General features: G+C 43.3%; 1 protein-coding gene across 1 annotated transcript in view; it reads right to left on the bottom strand.

The window, feature by feature from the left end:
• LOC117360428 (unconventional myosin-X-like) overlaps positions 1 to 23,462 on the bottom strand; it is a 483,786-nt gene that overhangs the window by 37,305 nt on the left and 423,019 nt on the right. The window contains exon 39 of the mRNA XM_033944140.1: positions 12,740 to 13,192. Within this exon, the coding sequence (XP_033800031.1) occupies positions 12,740 to 13,192 (453 nt within the window). The remainder of the gene's footprint in view (positions 1 to 12,739; positions 13,193 to 23,462) is intronic.

The raw sequence follows: 23,462 nt of genomic DNA, 5'->3' as shown, positions 1-23,462 counted from the left end.
AGTACGCATGCGCACTAAGGGTTTTATTATAGCGGATAATTGGGTAATTTGTTGGTTAAGCAAGATCTAGGAAAGATTAAGTGCATAAAATATCTGTAGAGGTAAATATTTAAAAGTATCAGAGTTCTTTCTTTTTTCTTTAGCTTAAAGCAAATTTTAAGTTCCCGTGCTTTATTCTGTACTCTTTGTTTAAACTGGTATACAAAGGGGCCTCTAGACTTCTGAAGATATAGAATTTCACATTCCTGAACAAAGTCAATCTATATCTTAAAATCTTCTATATGTATTTTAGTAATTGAATATGTGAAATATGAATATATGGATGGATGTTTGGGAACCCCAAAGGGAGAATGGAAGATGACCAATAGTACATGTGTGATATTTAACTAAAAACTTATAGATATTTTAAGAGGTTTAAACTTGAATATCCAGATGAGCTGGATTTTCCAGGAATATGGGGTTTGACCTTAGCTGACCTTTAGCTAAGGCCAGGGAGCGTTGCTTTGGAGACTTTCTGTGGAATGTGAAGGGCTTGAATCTTTCAGCCCTAAAAGTTTGAGCATTGCAACTTTCTTTGATTTTAATTTTATATATTATAATGCTGTATTAGATTTTAGGAAGAATGACCTTTGTTATTTTTTTTCACAATAAATAAGCTTATGTAGGATATGAACATTGAATCTTTTTGAACCTGTATCTTTCAGCTGCATGCAAAAAGTCTCTTTAGATTAGATCGTGTTGTTTTAAATATCTTGGATCTCAGGCTACCTACTAATGTAAACACAGCAAACCTGTTGTGTGTGAGGAAGAAACTCAGCTTTTCAGAGAGAAGTATCTTGGTCAGAAAGAGCTCGGTGATTCTTTAAGACTATATAAATTGCCCATAACAAATTTATACTATATCCCACAGAAAAAGAAAAATCCTTCAGACTTGGGTGTAGACCAGTTGGAACAAATAGAGTTTGATCTAACTGGTTTCCTGGAAGACTCACAGGATATAATCCAAACTAGATCTACCCTATTGATAACTTGTGCAAGAGAGATAGATAAGTCTTTAATTATGAAAGCTTATTTTCAGAATAAGCTTCTTATGTTTTGTTGAGATAATGTATTGATCTTTCCAGATATGGCCCAAGCTACACAATTGAGAAGAAAAGCTTTTTTAACTTTGAAATCAAGGGTGCTGGCTTTGGGAGCCACATTTTACTTAAAGTTTCCATGTAAATGCCTAGTAAAATATAAAGAAAGTTAATATGTATACTGGGACTCTATCCAATTGGAACAATTTTTACAACTTCATGAAACTTGTAAGGACGCAATCTGAATTAATAATAATAGTTTGGAGTTTAGATTTGTGATGCACGATAAATATTTGATTTTTGATCATGATTGTTTGAATGTATCGACTAGTTAATATCCTATTATGTGGACTAGTGGAGATAGTGAATAATACTTGAAATGTTTTAATTCTCTGTAACTTTTCCTTTCCTTTTTGTTATCTGTAAAAATGATAATGATGAAAACTTGATAAATAAAAAAAAAAAGAAGGGTACTGATTAAAAGATATATCCTTTCTTTAAGTTTTGCATTTCTTTGGTAAATTAGCAACTTAAGTGGTGCTAAGGAGTTCTTTTAAGAATATATACATTATAATATTATTTTATGTAATCTAAATACTTATTTAGAATGTTTTAGAAATTACTGTAACAGAAATATATATTTAATTGTATGCTTTGTAAGACTTTTTTCTGTTCAGAATCTAAGGAATGTCTTTGTTTAAATAAGACCTTCCTTTTAATATGACATGCTAGCTGAACATTGGAAGACTAGAGTGACATGTCACTGGTCATTTTAATAGTATATAAACAACTACGATACCCTTTTTCAAGTGAAGACCTCCACATCCATGGACAACTTTGTCTCATGTGCAATATATCTCCCCACATAGAGGGTTTTTGGGAATGCATGTAATGCATATAATTAATTGCCATTTTAATTCTAATTTTAACCTCAAGTTTAATTTGATATAAATTGAATAAATATTTTTATGAAAATGCATCACTGTGTGTATTAATTGGCATAAGGTACCCTATATGTTGGGCTGCAGTATGGGAAGCACGCTCAAGATGCAGTGCTGTACACCAAATATGGACGAGACAGTCCCTACTCAACAGAGCTTACAACCTAGTCAAGACAGACAAACTGGACAAAAAGGTGCATCAATGCGCTGTGCTTAGGTGGGGGAATTGCAGAGGCAATAATAAGACTTAAATGTTGGCTTTGAGTCTGGATTTGAATACTGCCAAAGATGGAGATTGACATATTGAGTTTGTTCCAGGTCTACGGTGCAGCAAAGTAGAATGGATGGAATCTGGAGTCATACACTTTTTAGCGCTCAACTGAAAAGGAGATTGGCCATGGGATGGGCGTAGGCAGGATGGAGGCTTTTACAAAAGATGGGCATACTATTATAACTTTTTGGGGGGGCCCTGTGCTTAATTTAGGCAGAGGGTTTAGTTGGGCACAGATCCTGGTATAGAGGGCAACCGAGTTAGAGAACCATTTGAAAAATAGCCCTGCCCAGTTAAATTGCACTGGCCAGCCCCACATTTAATTGGACAAAGCCCCTGAATATCTGTTCTGACTGCCTTGGTACTTGCAGGATTGTGGCGGGGCTATCCAAGTGCAGAATTGGAGTGCAGCTGAGAGTTATTTGGCACCAGAAACTTAGTGTCTGTGCCTGAATAAATGACCAGGCTTGTAGGACTGAATTAAAAGCAGCTCTAGCTGTGGCCAGTTAACCTTGTGTGTACAGCTCCGTATGTCAAAACAGAAAAGGATTAAAGACTCTCTGATAGGCTTGCATTATTTCTTGTATTTGATTGTCCTTGAGGCTGATGTACTGTGTCCCTTCTCCACTCTTTTTTGTGTTTTGCATTGCTATACGTGGGGTTATGTTTTCCTTTTTGTTGTGGAATACATCTCAGAATATCAGCCACACCAGCAAAGAATCAAATAGGGCTTGGCACTGAACATCTAAGTCTGAGTTAGCCAGTGGTAGCAGTTAAATGAATGCTAATCACTGCCAGCTGAATGCTCACCAATACATACACCTACATGTATGACAGAAATGCCTTAAGGAATTATCTTTAAAGGAAATAATTTTCAAAGCCATTTCTGCAAGTAAAACAGTGCATTACTCAGAAATCAGCCTTTATAGAAGCACTCACCATATAAGCAAGTGCTTATGTTTACCTACTGTAGGGACAGCAGATCCAGGGCTCGTCCTCCTCATCATTTCTATAGCACTGCTAGATGTACACAGCACTATACATTAAACAGCTTACAATGCCATTTCCTACAAGGTCTCATATGAGAATCATGCCTTTTTGCACCATCAGACATTGCTGGAAGGCTGGACTACATTTGTTGGGATTCAGGAACTCCTTCAAGTCAGCAGTGTTTATTTTATTTTTATTTATTCAATTTTCTATACCGTTCTCCCAGGGGAGTTCAGAACGGTGTACATATATTCAGGTACTCAAGCAGTTATTCTTTAAGAGTAAGGAGCAACACAGCAAGGTGTTGATGAACAAGATCTGGGAACCTTTATTAAATCCACTAGTTTATTTTATTTATTTTGATTTTTATCCCGTTCTCTCAGAAGCTCAGAATGGGTTATAATTTGACATTCACAATCAATTTAAGAACAGAATAGTCATGACAATTATTAGGTTACATTTAGACAATTACAGAACTATTCAAGAGTCCAGCCTAGTCATAGTAAAGAGAAATTGGAGAGTAAATTGAGGAAGCTGTTCAATTGAGGCCCTGTTGTTGGAAGAGAAAGGTCTTTATTGCTCTACGAAAGGAAATTAGTCTAGTGTGGGTAGCTGGTGTGGGTAGTCTAGTGTGGGTATCTGTGTGGGTAGCTGGTTCCATAGCTGAGGGAGGAAATGGCTGTAGGAGTGTTTATGAGCCATGCTCATCCGGAGAGATCTCCCTGCAGGAATGCTGAGTCTTTGTTTTGCTTTGGAGCGGAGGGGGCGGTTAGGAATGTATGGGTGCAGCTTGGATGCTATGTAGGCAGGGTTTTTTCGGTGGAATCTCTTCTGGGTCATAACCAGGGCTTTGAAGATTCAGCACTTTTTGACTGGTAACCAGTGGGCAGCACTGGAGTAATGGGGTCACTGAAGCTGAGGTTGTATAGGAGCCGAATTGCTGAATTCTGGACTTTTTGAAGGCATTTTAGGCATTTTAGGTGATTCCATTGAATAGGGAGTTGCAGTAGTCTAGCCTAGAGAGTATGTAGTCATAGAGCAGCTGGGCTAAGTCTGTTTCTGGGATGAAGGGTTTGATCCTTCGCAGTTGGCGTAGGTAGCAAAAAGATGTGGAAACTACCTGTGAGACATGGGTGGAGAGGGACAGTATTATTCCGAGACTTCGTATCTGGTCTTTTGCTATTAGGGGTGTGGATTCCCAAGTTAAGGTCTCACGGGTAAAAGTAGTGGTTTTTTTTCCTGATTCAGAGTAGTTCGGTCTTTGAGGCGTTCAACTGGAGTTTATGGGCAGTCATCCAGTTTTTCATGTCAGAGAGCCAGAGTAGGAGGTTAGTGAATTGTGTTTGTTGATTGTCACCTAGTGGGAGCAGTAGTTGAAGGTCATTAGCATAGGAGTGAATCTTAATGTTGTATTTGTGTGTAATGTAAATGACTGGCCTGATATACAGATTAATGGGGGGGGGGGCAGCAGGGCACCTTGGGGCACTCCATATTTAATTGAATTGGGGTTAGATTTGGCTGACCCTAATAGCACTGATTGTGTGCTTTGATCCAGGAAAGAGGCGAACCGCTGCAGGGCTGTATTCTTGATTCCTATATCAGCGAGTCGGTCTAGTGGAAGTTGATGATCAATAGTGTCGAAAGCAGCACTGAGGTCAATCAGGACCAATAAGGCATCATTTCCTTTATCAAGCATCGACCAACTGTCATTAGTGATGTCAAGGAGGACCGATTCTGTACTAAGGCCTGCTCGGAAGCCAGACTGAAGTGGGGATAGGGCTTCTTGGTATTCTATGAAAGGTTTATGAGTCCTCTTGTATTGGACTTATTTGTTTTTAAACCCTTCCTAATGTTTATACCTTTATATCTTACTTTTCTTTAACCATTGTAGTTCTACCATTTTTTTCCACTCGTCTAGTCTAGTAAGTTTTTCCCATTTGTCTAGTATAGTAAGTTATTGTTTTGTTGAGTGTGTTTTTTTGTTAAAGTTATGTTAATTTGTATTGTTTTTGCCCTATTTTAAAATGCTAGCTCCGCCCACCCCCACCGCGTCACAGGTCGCATTGGCCCGGGCTCCCCTTTAAGAGGAAGGGAGCTGGAACAAGAGGCGGCGCTTCTTTTTGCTTTTTTTTTGCTTTTTTAGTTCCCAGGCGGGGAGGCAGAGGAGAGGTGAGCCGGTGACGCAGAAGGGAGGAGGACTAAGCAGGCAGGCAGACCGGGATCGTGGCGAGAGCTAGCTCCGCCCACCCCCACCGCGTCACAGGTCGCATCGGCCCGGGCTCCCCTTTAAGAGGAAGGGAGCCGGGACACGAGGCGAACTGCGGCGGCGCTTCTTTTTGCTTTTTTTTTTTCTTCTTTAGTTCCCAGGCGGGGAGGCAGAGGAGAGGTGAGCCGGTGACGCAGAAGGGAGGAGGACTAAGCAGGCAGGCAGACTGGGGTTGCAGTGAGAGCTAGCTCCGCCCACCCCCACTGCGTCACAGGTCGCATCGGTCCGGGCTCCCCTTTAAGAGGAAGGGAGCCAACGGCGCCCAACCATTCGGCGCGCAGCGAAGGCGAGCAGCAAAGGCGCTCGCCTTAGCGAGAGCGCCTTTGCGAAGGAGCCTTGAGAAGGAGACCAGGCAGCCCAGCAGAAAACCTAATTTTCTAAAAAACCTAACTTTAAAAAAAAAAAAAGTACTTTTCTTCTCTTCTCATTCTTCTCTCTCTCTCTACTCTTTCAGCAGCAAACCTAATTTTCTTAAAAAAACCAAACTTTAAAAAAAAAAAGTACTTTTCTCCTCTTCTCATTCTTCTCTCTCTCTCTACTCTTTCAGCTAGCTGCACGCCAGGAACCACTCTCAACCACTGAGGGACCATAGGAGCAAGGAGAAAGAAATGGAGGCTACAGGAACCCAACGGAGCTACCCAGTATACTGCATTGAATGTCATATGTATGACTACCTCCCCTCCGGGAGGAGGGCATACATATGCAGTCGATGTCAGGAGCTGAATAGCCTGAAGAAGGAGGTCGAGAGACTGCAGGTTCGAGTACAGGAACTGGAGGGACTGTGCACCATAGAGGAACAGTGCTGGGCAACTGAGGACACCGCCAGAGAGGACCACATCACGGAACAAGTTAGAGAGCTCGAGAAATTCATCAAGGAGGCCTGCAGGATGGTGGAGGCACAGGACCACCAGCACATCAGGGGAGAACTACCGGTCGGACGACAAAATCCACCAGACACCATGGGAGTAGGACCTTGCAGAAAATCTGGACAGGCAGATGAGGAGGAGACCCAACAGAACCCAGAGGAAGGACTAGCTGACTACGCCACTGACACAGACCTGAGACCAGAGAGACAGTTGAGGAAGGGGAAATCTGCTATCGCAGTAGGAGACTCAATCCTGAGAGGAGTGGACAGTCACATAGCTGGAGGGAGAGAGGACCGACTAGTGACATGTCTCCCTGGGGCAAGAACGAAGGACATCACTGACAGAATTGAGAGGATCCTGGAAGGGGCCGAGACGGAGGAGACAGCTGTAGTAATCCATGTTGGAACCAACGATGTCAGCAGGAGGGTCTATAACAGGACTGCACTAACTGATCAGTTCAGGATCCTGGGGAGGAAACTGAAACTGAGGGCAAGGAAGATAGCCTTCTCGGAGATCCTGTCAGTACCGAGAGTGGACGCACGGAGGCAGGGCGAACTACAAGCAATAAACGGTTGGCTCAGGAGATGGTGCGAGGAGGAGGGTTTCCTTTTTGTTCGGAACTGGACAACTTTCTTGGGAAAGAATAAGCTCTACAGGAGAGACGGACTGCACCTGAGCACGACTGGGACGAGGATGCTGGCACGCAACGTCCAGAGCGCCATAGACTTGGCTTTAAACTGAGGAAGAGGGGAAAGCCGACAGTCAATCTGACACATTGGACAAAAGTATCAAATAAGGATACTGAACAAGGACATTGTAAAAGAGGGCTCAGGACTGAGTGGGAATTTCTGGAAAAAGGACCTAAGGAAGCATTTCAAGGGCCCAGGGCCAAGGACATTGAGCAAGGACGTTGTAAAAGAGGGCTCGGGACTGAATGGGAATTTTTTGAAAAAGGACCTAAGGAAGCAATACAAAGGCCCAGGGCCAAGAACATTGAGCAAGGATATTGTAAAAAAGGGATTGGGGCTGAGTGGGAATTTTTGGGAAAAGGACCTAAGGACGCAATGCAGATGCCCAGGGCCAAGGACCTTGAACGAGGACACTGTAAAAGAGGACTCAGGACTGAGTGGAAATTTTTTGAAGAAGGACCTAAGGACAAATTGCAGGGGTCTAGGACACAAATAAAACTGGCAAACAGGACTAACAGAGAACAACGGAATCCAGAGGGACAACCAAAAACGAGGAAACGGGCTGAGGACGAAACAGACGCACCACAGGAGGAGGATGACCGAGACGAGGCTTGGGGACTGGCAACTCCCGAGGGGGTCGCCAGGAGCGCCAAACCACGAGGAAAACCAGCAAGAAAGGCGAACAACCGGGACTTACACTGCCTGTACACTAATGCTAGGAGCCTAAGGGCTAAAATGGGAGAGCTGGAAGTATTAGCCAGCACAAAGGGCCTAGACATAATTGGTGTCACAGAAACGTGGTGGACTGATGACAACGAATGGGATGTGGCTTTACCAGGGTTCAAACTCTACAGGAGAGATAGGTCACACAAAAAGGGTGGAGGAATAGCGCTATATATAAAAGATTCCATAGCTTCAACCAGGATGGAAACAACAATAAGGGCGGATGACTTGGAATCACTATGGGTTAAGCTACCAGGAGGAACAGGAGTGGACATAAAATTGGGTCTGTACTATTGCCCACCTGGCCAATCGGAAGAAATTGACCAGGACCTGGAGGCCGAACTGAGACAGTTATGCAAAAGCGGAAGTGTGGTGGTGATGGGGGACTTCAACTACCCGGGAATAAACTGGAATATCGGGCACCCAAACTGCATGAGGGAGACCAAATTCCTGGAGGTCACGAGGGATTGTTTCATGGAACAGCTGGTCACGGAACCAACACGAGGTGATACCACTCTTGACCTAATCCTCAACAGACTAGGGGGACCCGCTAAGGAGGTGGCGGTACTAGCCCCACTAGGAAACAGCGACCACAACACGATCCAGTACAGGCTAGAAATTGGATCATCAAAGATGAAAAGAACCACAACGACAGCACTCAACTTCAAAAAAGGGAATTATGATGCCATGAGGAAAATGGTGGGGAAGAAACTCAACGATACCGCAAGGAAGATGGAGTCCGTAGAAAAAGCCTGGGCCCTACTCAAGGGCACTGTGCACGAAGCACAGAACTTGTGTGTCCCCAAGTTCAGGAAAGGGTGCAAAAAAAAAATAGAACAAAAAACCCAGTGTGGATAACAAATGCAGTGAAAAAGGCGATAAGTGATAAGAAAGCATCATTCAAAAAATGGAAAAAAGACCAGACAGAGGACAACCAAAAGGAGCCTAAAAAACACCAAAAGGAGTGTCACCGAGTGGTTAGGAAAGCAAAAAGAGAATATGAAGAAAGACTGGCAGGGGAAGCAACAAACTTCAAATCATTCTACAGGTACGTCAAGGGGAAGCAACCAGCTAGGGAGGAAGTGGGACCCTTGGATGATGGAGACAGAAAGGGAGTGGTAAAAGAGGAAAAGGAGATAGCGGACAGGTTAAATGAGTTCTTCACGTCGGTTTTCACAAGGGAGGACACAATCAACATTCCGGAACCCGAGGAGATCGTAAAAGGAAATCAGGATGAAAATCTGGTTCAACTAGAGGTGAGCAAGGTGGATATCCTCAGGCAGATAGACAGGCTAAAGAGCGACAAATCGCCAGGTCCGGATGGCATTCACCCAAAGGTACTCAAGGAACTAAGGAACGAAATAGCTGAGCCACTTCGACAGATATGCAACCTATCCTTAAAAACTGGAGAGATTCCGGAGGACTGGAAAATAGCAAATGTCACGCCCATCTTTAAGAAAGGCTCAAGGGGAGACCCAGGAAACTACAGGCCGGTGAGCTTGACCTCGGTCCTGGGAAAGATGATGGAAGCGCTAATTAAGGACAGCATCTGGGAACACATCGAAAACAATGGGCAGCTAAAGTCGAGCCAGCATGGCTTCTGCAAGGGCAGGTCATGCCTCACAAACTTATTATACTTCTTTGAGGGGGTAAACAGCCAGGTGGATAAAGGGGAATCCATAGACATCATTTACCTTGACTTCCAAAAAGCCTTCGACAAGGTACCACACGAAAGACTGCTAAGGAAGCTATGGAACCATGGGGTGCAAGAGGTGGTCCACCGATGGATCAAAAACTGGCTGGCGGACAGGAAACAGAGGGTTGGAGTAAAGGGCCATTACTCAGATTGGAAATGGGTCATGAGCGGAGTTCCGCAGGGGTCAGTGCTGGGACCGCTTCTGTTCAATATATTTATTAACGACCTGGAGGCGGGAACAAAATGTGAGGTTATTAAATTTGCGGATGACACTAAACTATACAGCAGGGTCAAAACCATGGAGGGCTGCGAAGACCTCCAAAATGATCTGACAACGCTGGAAGAGTGGGCCAATAAATGGCAAATGAGCTTCAACATAGGGAAATGCAAGGTCATGCATGTTGGGAAAAAGAACCCGATGTTCACTTACAAGATGGGGGGATCATCGCTAGGGGTGAGCAACCTTGAAAGAGACCTAGGAGTGATGGTAGACATAACATTGAAGGCGTCGGCGCAGTGCGCCACAGCCTCAAGGAAAGCAAACAGAATGTTGGGTATCATTAAGAAAGGTATCACTACCAGGACGAAGGAAGTCATCCTGCCACTGTATCGTGCAGTGGTGCGCCCGCACTTGGAGTACTGTGTCCAGTACTGGTCGCCATACCTCAAAAAGGACATGGCGGTACTTGAGAGAGTCCAGAGAAGAGCAACTAAGCTAATAAAGGGTATGGGGGATCTCTCATATACTGACAGACTGAAAAAGCTGGGGCTTTTCTCGCTGGAAAAGCGACGACTTAGAGGAGACATGATAGAAACCTTCAAGATCATGAAGGGCATAGAAAAAGTGGACAGGGACAGATTTTTCAAACTATGGGGAACCTCAAGTACAAGGGGGCACTCGGTGAAATTGAGAGGGGAAAGGTTTAGAACAAATGCCAGGAAGTTCTTTTTCACCCAGAGGGTGGTGGATACATGGAACGCGCTACCGGAGGATGTGATAAGCAGAAGCACGCTACAGGGCTTCAAAGAAGGTCTGGACAGGTACCTGGAGGACAAAGGGATTGAGGGGTACAGATAAGAGTAGAGGTAAGGTTATAGGGATAGGATTAGAGGTAAATGGTAAAATTAGTCAGAGACCACTTTTCAGGCAGTGGGCCTGATGGGCCATCGCGAGAGCGGACCGCTGGGCGAGATGGACCTCTGGTCTGCCTCAGCGGAGGCAACTTCTTATGTTCTTATGTTCTTAACCACCTTGAAATAAATTGATAAGGTGGTATATCAAATTTTTAATAAACTTGAAACTTGTTGCAGTTGTTAGAGCACTATCTTCTCCAGTAGTTTGGAGATGAAGGGAAGGTTAGAAATGTGTCAGTAGTTACTTGAGTCATTTGGGTAGAGGGAGGGTTTCTTGAGGGTGGGTTTGATGGCCGATTTCTAGTTGAGAAGAATTTTTCCAGTTGACAATGAGGTGTTGATGATAGGTAGGATTGATTCTGAAAAGACATCTTTGATGGACAGGAGAAGACTGGATGGGCATGGGTCAAGGCTGGAATTGGAGAGTCAAAGCTCTTGTAGTGTTTCTAGGATCTCAACATGTGTGACTGGGTATAGTTGGGATAGAGTTCTACAGGGTAGGGTCTTGGACGTGTAAGGGGAACGAGCCTGGGGGGACCATGCAGGGGGCAGAGTCTAGATTGCTTCAGATGTTATCAATTTTTGTTTGGAAGAAATTGGAGAGCGTCTCGCTGTCCAGGTTGGTGGGGGCATTATGATTGCATCCGTGGGCAGCAGTGAAAAGGTGGTTAATTAAGGTGAACAGGTATCTGGACTAGTTAGGGAATTTCTGTAGGAGGTGTGTGTAGTGAGCTTTCTTTGCTTCTAGAATGGCAGCTTTGTAGCTGTTTGATAATTCCCTCCAGTGTGATTTGTACTCCTAAGAACATAAGAAGTTGTCTCCGCTGAGGCAGACCAGAGGTCCATCCTGCCCAGCGGTCTGCTTCCGCGGCGGCCCATCAGGCCCACTGCCTGAACAGTGGTCCCAGACTAATTTTGTAACTGCCTCTAATCCTATCCCTATTTACCTACCTCTACTCCTATCTGTACCCCTCGATCCCTTTGTCCTCCAGGTACCTGTCCAGACCCTCTTTGAAGCCCTGTAGCGTGCTTCTGCTTATCACATCTTCCGGTAGCGCGTTCCATGTATCCACCACCCTCTGGGTGAAAAAGAACTTCCTGGCGTTTGTCCTAAACCTGTCCCCTTTCAATTTCTCCGAGTGCCCCCTTGTACTTGTGGTTCCCCATAATTTGAAAAATCTGTCCCTGTCTACTTTTTCTACTCCCTTCATGATCTTGAAGGTTTCTATCATGTCTCCTCTAAGTCTCCGCTTTTCCAGGGAGAAAAGCCCCAGCTTTTTCAGTCTGTCAGTATATGAGAGGTCCTCCATGCCTCTTTTTGGTGTTTGACCCATTTTCTCTCTACCTGCCTCAGAGCTCTCTTTTGGGATTGAAGGTTGTCATTAAACCAGGGAGCAGGGTTTTTGTTAGTGACTAGGTGTGTTGTTTTAGTCCAGGGGTCTCAAAGCCTTGAGGGCCGCAATCCAGTTGGGTTTTCAGGATTTCCCCAATGAATATGCATGGGATCTATGTGCATATTCATTGGGGAAATCCTGAAAACCCGACTAGATTGCGGCCCTCAAGGAGGGACTTTGAAATCCCTGTTTTAGTCTGTGCCAGATTATCATAGAGAGATTGTATCCCTGTGTGCCAGGTAGAGGCAGCCAGGTCAATGGAGTGGAGATTTTGGTTGCAAGTTTTACTGAGGTCCCGGATTCCGGTGGACGTGGCACAATTAACAGGACCTGACACAGGTGTGTTGTGGCAAAACATTGCGCGCATCAGGAGTCACATGTACAAACTGATGAGAAAAAGTACTACATAAAGCCATGGAATGCAAATATTAATTCTATCAGAACTTCAAACTTGCAAAAGGTTATTAGTCTGCCACCATGGACAACATAAACCAAAACGGAGCTGTGTCGGGTCCTGTTAATTGTGCCACTAACTACTAGATTTAATAAAGGTTCCATATCTTGCTCATCAATTTCTTGCTCTGTTTTTCCCAACGTCATTCTGTGTGAGATTGTTTGATCCTTCTTTGATTGCACCTATTCTTTTATTAAGACCTCTGTTGAGTAAACCAGACAGGAATAATGTCTTACCTGTACATCAAAAAGTGTTGAGCCATAACCTTGCCACTCCTTGACAATAGACATATATTTCACCATGGCATCGTGCTGAGACATTCCCTGTAGTCTACTCCATTTCTCCAAAATGCTGCTCCGAGTAGCTGACAGTTCCTCCTTCAGCCACATTTCTATAATCTGCTCTTCTGCCATCTGCTGTTTCTTCAAAGAACCTGCCTTGAAACCACGTTTTATGGTCCCTTCCAGGAAGCTTGTCCTTCTACTCTCGAAAGCATGACCAGTGCAGGTGTTGCTGCTTTTAGTGGACTGTAGGATTTTGGTCTTAAGCCGATCTACAGGATAGATCATCTCCACGGACCATGTGGCTTTGGAATAGTTTCCATGAACATACTGCAACCTCAGTGCTGCAAGTCGCTGCAGAGTCTCCTCAAGGGCTGGGAAATGACCTCTGATAACACTCTCATGAGTCTGTAAGTAAGAAAGCAAGTTATTCAACCCAGAGTGGAGAAAGTAAATGTATCTAGAGAGATCACCACCATGTGGCTCCACTAGGTGGGTCCATATAAAAAGTTACCGGACTCTGACCTGGTTAAACCCTGTTGAACTGACCATCCATCAGTATTCATTGGCAGTGCTGTTAAATGTTACCTGTGACCATTGTAGCTATTGAACTTGGCCCAGTTACCTGAGAAGGGGAGTGAATATTGACTTTTTTCTTGTCGATCCTCCTCCAAACCCTCCCCATGAGTTTCTTACTCATGAATCCCCATTAAAAGCTTCCCCCTGCCCCCCTCCCACTAGCCTCACCCTTCCCAAAAATTCCTCTACCTCCATTGGCTCTCTGGGCCTGTCTTAATGGTCTTTGGTGGTCTAGTGTAGGAAGGGCAGAAAAAAAATCCCCACTAACTCTTGCCCATGCTGGCTCTGGATTTAAAATGGCTGCTGTGATCTTTAGCAGATATACAGTAGGATATTATATTCATTAAAACTTACAACTGCTTCCCATGATACTATTTCTTCTCATTTATTTTTTAAAAAATTGCTTCTATTTATCCAGGACAAGAAAGGCAGCATATTTTCAGATGAGGTGATGTCATCCACGGAGCCCCAGTAAGGACACTACTTTAAGTTTTTAGAAACTTCTTGATTGCTCGCACTGTGCATACGCGAGTGCCTTCCAGCCTGACGTAGGCTTGCAGTTCCTCAGTTCTTCATTTTCCACGGAGCAAAGTACCTCTTTGACTGAACACTTTCAGTCTGTGACTTTACTGTTTTGCATTTTTTTCTGCTAGTTTTTTCTAGTCTACCTTTTTTCTTTGTATTTATTTCTCTTAAAAAAAAATTGAAGAAAAAAATCCTAAATTTTTTCTTTTCTCATCGCCTTGAGCCTTCAAGGTTTTCCCTTGGACTAAGGGCTCCTTTTACTAAGCTAAGATAGCGTTTTTAGCGTGCGCTGATGATTAGCGCACAGTAACCCCCGCGCTAAGTAGAAAAACTAACACCAGCTCTATCTAGCGCGCGCAGCATTGTATCGCACGATAACTACACGCTAAAACCGCTAGCGCAGCTTAGTAAAAAGAGCCCTAAAATTGAGTTTAATTTCATTGAAGCCATTTTTCCTTCCATGTCAAAACCGTTAATGGGCTTTAAAAAGTGGTGTAGCTGTCAGCAGCCTATTTCTATCACTGGCCCTCATAGTTAGTGTTTAGGTCCTGGGCACCACTTGGAGACTTGCGCCTGGTATTCCACCTTACAGAGGTGCTCATCATCTTCAGCAGGCCATGGATATTGACAAGACCTCACAACCATTGACATTAAAGACTCCTGCATCGACACTGGTATCAGGAGATTTTGCACCATTGGGAAAAACAGCTAGGAAGCCATCCACTTTCCAACCAGCGTCGCAGGTTGCAATAGCACCAAGTCTCTTGATGCAGACCAAATAGTAATGCCAATGTTCACCACTATTGCAGCTTGTCTCTTCTTTGAGGTGTGCATCTTTGTTGAGGTCACCCTCTCCAAGGCAAGTTGCTGCACCGATAAACTGGTGCTTTCATTTAGGGAGAAGCTTGATTGAGTTCTTCCAGAGAGAGCTCAGTGATTATTATTATTATTTTTTTTTTTTCAAACTGCACGGAGCACCAGTGCTGACATCGATTCCCTCAGTACCAGCCCAATTTGAGCATACTGCCATGAGACCCCATAATACCACAGTCAGCTCTCCTTAAGACATCGTTGATCCTCGGCTTGACATTCTACTTCATGACATCTATCATCAAACAAAGGTCTAGTTCTCCATAGGTGCATTGATCCATTGCTTCGAGATATCGGCGTTCCTTTTCTACTCAATGCTCGAGGTCCAGGAAGCATCGATCTTCATTGCATACTTCAAAGCATAAAAGAGCTGTTCACCAATCCTCCTCATCTTCTTCCTCAGATCGGTACTGAAGACATTGTAGTCATCATTCTCCTAGATGCACAGCTTCTCCTAAGCTTCTAATATGACTCTGATTTACATTCTGAGTCATAGAATGACCTCAGTAGTTCTGCAACTGAGGCTTATGACACCCCCTTTAAAACCGTCTCCACAGAAAACTCCTCCAAAAACAAGATCTGCTACAGAAAGACTGTCTTTTACTAAATATATTAGACAGTAAGGCAAAGACTGTCTGGCTGAATACCTGGAAGCTTTGGACTATAATTAGCCTTCCAAAGAGCTCCTCAAATTACCGCTGCATGGTATTCTCAAGGAGACTCTTCTCAAGAATTGGGAAATGCCTTTGACTGTTACAGTAGCTTCAAGAAAACTTGATTCCATTTACAGAATCATTTCTTCTCCGGGGTTTGACAAAACACAGTTTCAGCATCAGTCATTGCTTGTGGAATCAACCTTGAAAAAGTCTTTTGTTTGAAAGTCTATGCCTCAGTGCCACCAGGGCGAGAAGGCTGGACTATGGACAAATTTGGAAGTTGCCTTTACCAAAATTCCATGTTACATAGTAACATAATAACATAATAAATGACGGCAGATAAGGACCAGTCTGCCCAACCTGATTCAATCTAAAAATATATATATATTTTTTATACTTCTTCTTAGCTATTTCTGGGCAAGAATCCAAAGCTCTGCCCAGTACTGTTCTTAGGTTCCAACTACTGAAGTCTCCATCATAGCTCACTCCAGTCCATCTACACCCTCACAGCCATTGAAGCCCTCCCCAGCCCATCCTCCACCAAATGGCCATATACAGACACAGACCATGCAAGTCTGCCCAGTAATGACCTTAGTTCTTCGATATTTACTATTATTTTCTGATTCTAGATCCTCTGTGTTCATCCCACACTTTTTTGAACTCCATCACTGTTTTCATCTCCACCATCTCTCTGGGGAACGCATTCCAGGCATCCACCACCCTTTCCGTAAAGAATAATTTCCTTACATTGCTTTTGAATCTACTACCCCTCAACCTCAAATTATGTCCTCTGGTTTTACCATTTTCCTTTATCTGGAAAATATTTTGTTCTATGTTAATACCTTTCATAATTATATATTTTATTGATTTTAATATTTGACAATTTTCGAATTGCAAATCAAAGAAAAAATACAATGTAAACAGAAACAAAGATAAAATTAACATTAAGAATTTGAGAGAAAAAAATTATTACATAGTATAATTAGTCCGCCAGTAACTAGAAGAGGAGCTGATAATGAGCTGAAATTTTTTACAAATAAGTAAATAAAATAGACAGAAAATAAAGATGCAGTCTGATTGCTCTTGAACTATTCTTTCTGAGCTAAATAAGAACCAGACATACCCATAATTTCTCAAGAATTATTCTTACTGGAAATAAATTTAGATAGCTGCTGTGGATCATAGAAGACATAGCTATCCTCTTTATAAACCATTACACATATACGGGGGAAACATAGAACAAAAGTAGCCCCTAACTGAGTAACCTGTGGTCTCAAAATAAGAAATTGTTTTCGTCTTTTCTGAGTAGAGTGAGACACGTCGGTAAACATTCTGATAGTATTAGTCAGAAATGGAACATCTTTATGTTTAAAAAACAACTTCAACATCCATTCTCTATCAGATCAATAGCAAATTGTACCATCAAAGTAGTGGCAACCTGAACCTCAGTCTCCAACTTCTCAAGGAAATTAGTTAGATCCAAACTATAAGCAGATAAATTCTGCTGGTTTGGATTTTGAGATTTAACTCTTTTTGGCAGGTAATATATCTTCGAAAGAAGTGGCTAAAAAGTTTCTGGCACCTTCAGAATCTCAGTCATATATCTTTTAAACATAACTGAAACAGTTATTGGAAAAACTTTGGGAAAATTAATAACCCGCAAGTTACATCTCCTAATAGAATTTTCCAGCATTTCTTGCTTGAAATGTAAGTTCGCAATATCTTTAACCCAAGTTAAAACTTGCGCTTCCAAAGTTTTCATCCGAATTTCCAAATCTTCAGATTTATTTTCCAAAGTTGTTACCTTATTTTTGAGTTCCAGATTTTCTGAAAATACCTTAGTACAATTAGTAGAAAGTTGTTGTATTTGGTTCCCCAGAGAAGCATTCAAATTAGTAATGGCATTCCAAATGGATTCTAAATTGATTACCTCAGGTCTCTGTAGGGGAAACAACTCTGCTCCAGAAACCCCCGTTACCAACAAGGTACCTGTGCCCACAGCAGTCACGGCGGACACCTCATGGGTGGGCCGAGCTCCCCCCGCCGATCGCTGCATTGACATCTCCTGCAGCTCATCCTGCTTCAGACAAGGGCCGGAACCCCTGCTCTCCACAACCGGCAGGAAGACGTCCCGAGCCAATGGCTCTTCCGCTGGGGCGGGGCAGCGACATGCGCTCATTCGGGGACAGAGTAGCACCCTCAAAGGAAAACTCCAGCGCTTCAACTTGCGCTCGTTCTCCAGCTGAGGAAGTTTGTGGTTGTAGTGTCCTCAAGCCGCGCTCGACGAAGACGTCCATCGGACCAGACTGTTGCTGAGTTTCATCCGGGAACACCCGGAGCTTCAACTTCCTCTTTACCATCGATAAGTAGCAAAAGTTGAAGTCCAATGGGACGGCGTCTCCTCGAGAGCTTCTGACTGCCATCTTAGTCAAGCTCCTCCCCTATTCCTATGTTAATACCTTTCAAGTATGTGAACGTCTGAATCGTATCTTCCCTGTCCCTCCTTTCCTCTGAGGTATACATATCCAGGGCTTTCAGTATCTCTTCATACGTCTTTTGGCGCAAACCTCCTATCATTTTCATCGCCCTCCTCTGGACCACTTCAAGCCTTTTTGTGTCCTTCGCCAGATACGGTCATAAGAACATAAGAACATAAGAAGCGCCATCTCCGGATCAGACCTTCGGTCCATCAAGTCCAGCGATCCGCACACGCGGAGGCCCTGCCAGGTATACACCTGGCTTATTTTATAGCCAACCATATCTTTATATGCCTCTCTCAAGGAGATATGCATCTAGTTTGCTTTTGAAGCCTAGGACTGTCGATTCCGCAATAATCTCCCCTGGGAGAGTATTCCAGATGTCAACCACTCTCTGTGTGAAGCAGAACTTCCTGATATTAGTCCTGAACTTGTCCCCCCTTAGCTTCATTTCATGTCCTCTTGTCCGTGTCAAATTGGACAATGTAAATAATCTCTGCTCTATTTTGTCGATTCCTTTCAGTATTTTGAAGGTCTCGATCATATCCCCACGCAGTCTCCTCTTCTCAAGGGAGAACAATCCCAGTGTTTTAAGTCGATCCTCATATTCCAGTTTCTCCATACCCTTCACCAGTTTAGTCGCTCGTCTCTGGACCCTCTCCAGCAGTTTTATATCCTTTTTTAGGTAGGGAGACCAATGTTGGACGCAGTATTCCAAGTGGGGTCTGACCATTGCCCTATAAAGCGGCATTATAACTTTCTCCGATCTATTCGAGATTCCTTTCTTTATCATGCCCAACATTCTATTTGCCTTCTTTGCCGCTGCCGCGCATTGTGCCGACGGCTTCAGGGTCCTATCTATCAGTACACCCAAATCCCTTTCTTGTTCACTTTTTCCCAGAGTTGCACCTGACATTCTGTACTCGTATTCCTTATTTTTACTGCCTAAATGCATTATCTTGCATTTCTCCACGTTGAACTTCATCTGCCATTTCTCCGCCCATTTTTATAACCGACACAAATCGCTCTGGAGTTCCTCACTGTCCTCCTGCGATCTGATTGCCTGGCAGAGTTTTGTGTCGTCTGCAAACTTGATGATCTCACTGGATGTTCCGTTTTCCAGGTCATTGATATAAATATTAAAAAGGATCGGCCCAAGTACCGAGCCCTGGGGTACACCACTAGTCACTTTCTCCCAGTCGGAGAACTTCCCATTAATGCCCACTCTCTGCTTCCTGTTATCCAGCCATTTGCCTATCCATCTTTGTATATCTCCCTCTATGCCATGGCTTTGTAGTTTCCTGAGAAGTCTTTCGTGTGGAACTTTGTCAAATGCTTTCTGGAAGTCCAAGTATATTATGTCCACCGGCTTTCCACTATCAATTTGCTTGTTCACGGTCTCAAAGAATTGGAGTAAATTCGTCAAACACGATTTCCCTTTCCTGAATCCATGTTGACTGGGTTTCATCAAGTCGTGTGTGTCCAAGTGCTGAACTATGCTATCCTTGATCAGTGATTCAATCATCTTGCCGGGGACAGACGTAAGACTCACAGGTCTGTAGTTGCCCGGTTCTCCTCTCGATCCTTTTTTGAAAATTGGCGTGACGTTCGCTTTCCTCCAGTCGTCTGGTATCTGACCAGTTCTGATTGACAGGTTTGCAAGTTTTTGCAATAACTCTCCGATTTCAACCTTCAATTCCTTCAAGACTCTCGGGTGAATTTCATCCGGTCCAGGGGATTTGTCACTTTTAAGTTTGTCGATCTGGTAGTATATCTGATCTAAGTTCACTTCAACTGTGGTGAGGCTGTCCTCTATTTCTCCTGTAAACAGTTTCTCCGCTTCAGGTATTGTTGAGGTGTCCTCCTTCGTAAAGACGGACGCAAAGAAGGAATTTAGTTTGTCTGCGATTTGTTTATCTTCCTTGATGTACCCTTTTCTTCCCTTGTCGTCCAGGGGTCCCACTGCCTCTTTTGCAGGTTTTTTCCCTTCAACGTATCTAAAGAAGGGCTTGAAGTTTTTGGCCTCCCGGGCTATTTGTTCCTCATAGTCCTGTTTTGCATCCCTCACCGCCTTGTGACATTTCTTGTGACGGTCTCCAAAGCTGAAATAAGAATTGCTGTTGCTGGGTCAGATCAGTGGTTCATCGTGCCCAGCAGTCTGCTGCCGTGCCCTAAGAACAACCCTACCTGTGTACGTTCCGGATCAGCAGGAACTTGTCTACCTTTGTCTTGAATCCCTGGAGGGTATATTCCACTATAACAGCCTCTGGAAGAGCGTTCCAGTAGTCCACCACTCTGGGTGAAGAAGAACTTCCTTACGTTTGTACAAAATCTATCCCCTTTTAAATTTAGAGAGTGCCCTCTCGTTCTCCCTACCTTGGAGAGGATGAGCAACCTGTCTTTATCTACTAAGTCTGTTCCCTTCATTATCTTGAATGTTTCGATCATGTCCCCTCTGTGTCCTCTTTTCAAGGGAAAAGAGGCTCAGTTTCTCTAATCTCTCGCTGTACGGTAACTCCTCCAGCCTCTTAACCATTTTAGGCGCTCTTCTCTGGACCCTTTCGAGTAGTACCAGTGCTGGATGCAGTATTGCAGGTGAGGGTGTATCATGGCCCGGTACAGCGGCATGATAACCTTCTCCAATCTGTTTGTGATCCTTTTCTTAATCATTCTAGCATTCTGATCGCCTTTTTCACTGCTGTCATGCATTGCGCGGACGGCTTCATCGTCTTGTCGACCAGTACTCCCAAGTCTCTTTCCTAGGAGGTCTCTCCAAGTACCGCTCCAGACATCCTGTATTCATAAGAACATAAGAATTGCCACTGCTTGGTCAGACCAGTGGTCCATCGTGCCCAGTAGTCCGCTCATGCGGCAGCTCTCTGGTCAAAGACCAGCACCCTAACTGAGACTAGCCTCATCTGCGTAAATTCCAGTTCAGCAGGAACTTGTCTAACTTTGTCTTGAATCCCTGGAAGGTGTTTTCCCCTATGACAGACTCAGGAAGAGCGTTCCAGTTTTCTACCACTCTCTGGGTAAAGAAGAACTTCTCTATATTCGTACGGAATCTATCCCCTTTCAATTTTAGAGAGTGCCCTCTCATTCGCCCTACCTTGGAGAGGGTAAACAACCTGTCCATATCTACTAAGTCTATTCTCTTCAGTACCTTGAATGTTTCGATAATGTCCCTTCTCAATGTCCTCTGTTCGAGGGAGAAGAGGCCCAGTTTCTCTAATCTTTCGCTGTATGGCAACTCCTCCAGCCCCTTACCATCTTAGTCACTCTTCCCTGGACCCTTTCGAGTAGTACTGTGTCCTTCATGTACGGCGACCAGTGCTGGACGCAGTACTCCAGGTGAGGGTGCACCAAGGCCTGGTACAGCAGCATGATAACCTTCTCCGATCTGTTCGTGATCCCCCTTCTTTATCATTTCTAGCATTCTGTTTGCCCTTTTCACTGCCGCCGCACATTGCGTGGATGGCTTCATCGACTTGTTGATCAGAACTCCCAAGTCTCTTTCCTGGGAGGTCTCTCCAAGTTCCCCCAGGACATCCTCTATTCGTGCATGAGATATTTTTTTTTTTTTTTAATTTATTAATTTTCCATTCTTACAGCAATTAATTCACATATAATATAATTAATTATTACATAACATTTGTAATTACAATCAATACATCATATCATAAATAATAAATCCCTCCCCTTTTTTCAATTCTTATTTCCAAAAATTATACAAATCCCTCCCCAGTCCTATATATCTACTACCAATGTGCTAAGAAATCTGATCAGTAGAATAATTAGTCAATGGTTGCCATATTTTCTTAAAATTATGAAGATTCCCTTGTTGTAACGCTATTACTTTTTCCATTTTGTATATATGACAGACAGAGTTCCACCAGAATGTATAATTTAATTTGGTATAGTCCTTCCAATTTTGAGTTATTTGTTGCATGGCGACTCCTGTCAATATTAATAGCAGCTTATTATTATTTGCTGAGATCGGACTCTGAGTTCTCATTGCAATGCCAAATAGTATGCTGTCATATGAGAGTCCTACATGATTTTCTAATAACTTATTAATTTGGGGCCAAATTAAATTCCAAAAGGCATTTACACAGGGACAGAAAAAAATTAAATGATCTAACGTCCCTACTTCTATTCTACAATGCCAGCATCTATTGGATCTAGTACTATCTATCTTTTGCAGGTGCGTAGGGGTCCATAACACTCTATGTAACAAGAACATCCATGTTTGATTCATAGATGCTGACCTTGTAGACCTTAATCTCCAGGACCAAAATCGTGGCCATTGAGAAGCAGAAATTGTCTGTCCAATCTCAATACTCCAAATATCCCTAAGTCCAGTTTTCTTTTTTTTATTTAAAAATCCATATAACAATTTATACCATTTTGCGGCTTGGTGACCCAAAAAATCCGCCTGGAAACATAAAACCTGCAGACTATATGAGTATTAAGATCTTTCCAATCAGGGAACCCTGCCTGAATGGCCTGCTTCAATTGCATCCATTTAAAATATTGTGTTTTATTTAAACCAAATTTATTTTGCAATTGTGAAAAACTAAGCATTGATCCTTCTGAAATGACATCATTCAATGTCCGTATACCTGCAATTATCCATTGTTTCCAGACGATCTTAAATCCGCCAATCTTGATCCTGGAGTTTACCCAAATAGATTGATTTAGTGATTTAGCTATTGGTTCTGGTGATAGATTACTGATATATCTTAATGTTTTCCAAGTATCTAATAAAATTCTGTTATCTTTGTATCTTCTAGGCATTGTTATACTAATTAAATGTTCTAAATGTAATGGGAACAGGAGCCGCCATTCTAAATATAACCAATCTGGTACATTCTCCATGAGATCTGGGAGGATCCAATACATACCCTGTCTTAGAATATAGGCTTAATGGTACCTATAAAAATTTGGAAAATTTACCCCTCCCTCCACAATTGGTCTTTGTAATGATACTAAAGCAATTCTGGGTCTTTTCCCAAACCTACATGCATCACTTTACACTTATGCATTAGAGAAACTGGGCCTCTTCTCCCTCTAACAGAGAAGATAGAGAAGGGACATGATTGAAACATTCAAGGTACTGAAGAGAATAGACTTAGTAGATAAGGACAGGTTGTTTACCCTCTCATCTGCCATGCTGATGCCCTTTCCTCAAGCCTGATTATGTTGCGTTGCAGATCTTCGCAATCCCCCTGTGTCTTCACTACTCTGAATAACTTCGTATCGTCCACAAATTTAATCACCTCACTCGTCATACCAATGTCCATATCGTTTATAAAGATGTTGAAGAGCACGGGTCTGAGTACCCACCTGTGTTCCCGCTAAGCTGCGCTGGGGTGCGCTGGCGCACAAAATATTACCTCGCAGCGCACAAGTTTCTCGTCACAGCGCACACAGTGTAGAGCACAGTTCTTCAACCGCCGGTCCGCAAACAAAATCTTGCCGGTCCGCGAAGGATTCGGTCCCCGCCGCAACGAAAGGCCGGCGTCAGCTGACTTGCAACTTCCTGTTGCAGTCGCTGTGCCGGGACTCCTG

The sequence above is a fragment of the Geotrypetes seraphini genome, chromosome 5 (assembly GCF_902459505.1).
Source record: "Geotrypetes seraphini chromosome 5, aGeoSer1.1, whole genome shotgun sequence".
Classification (NCBI taxonomy): domain Eukaryota; kingdom Metazoa; phylum Chordata; class Amphibia; order Gymnophiona; family Dermophiidae; genus Geotrypetes; species Geotrypetes seraphini.
Note: the sequence above shows the minus strand (reverse complement) of the source record. Positions and strands in the feature narration are given on the sequence as shown.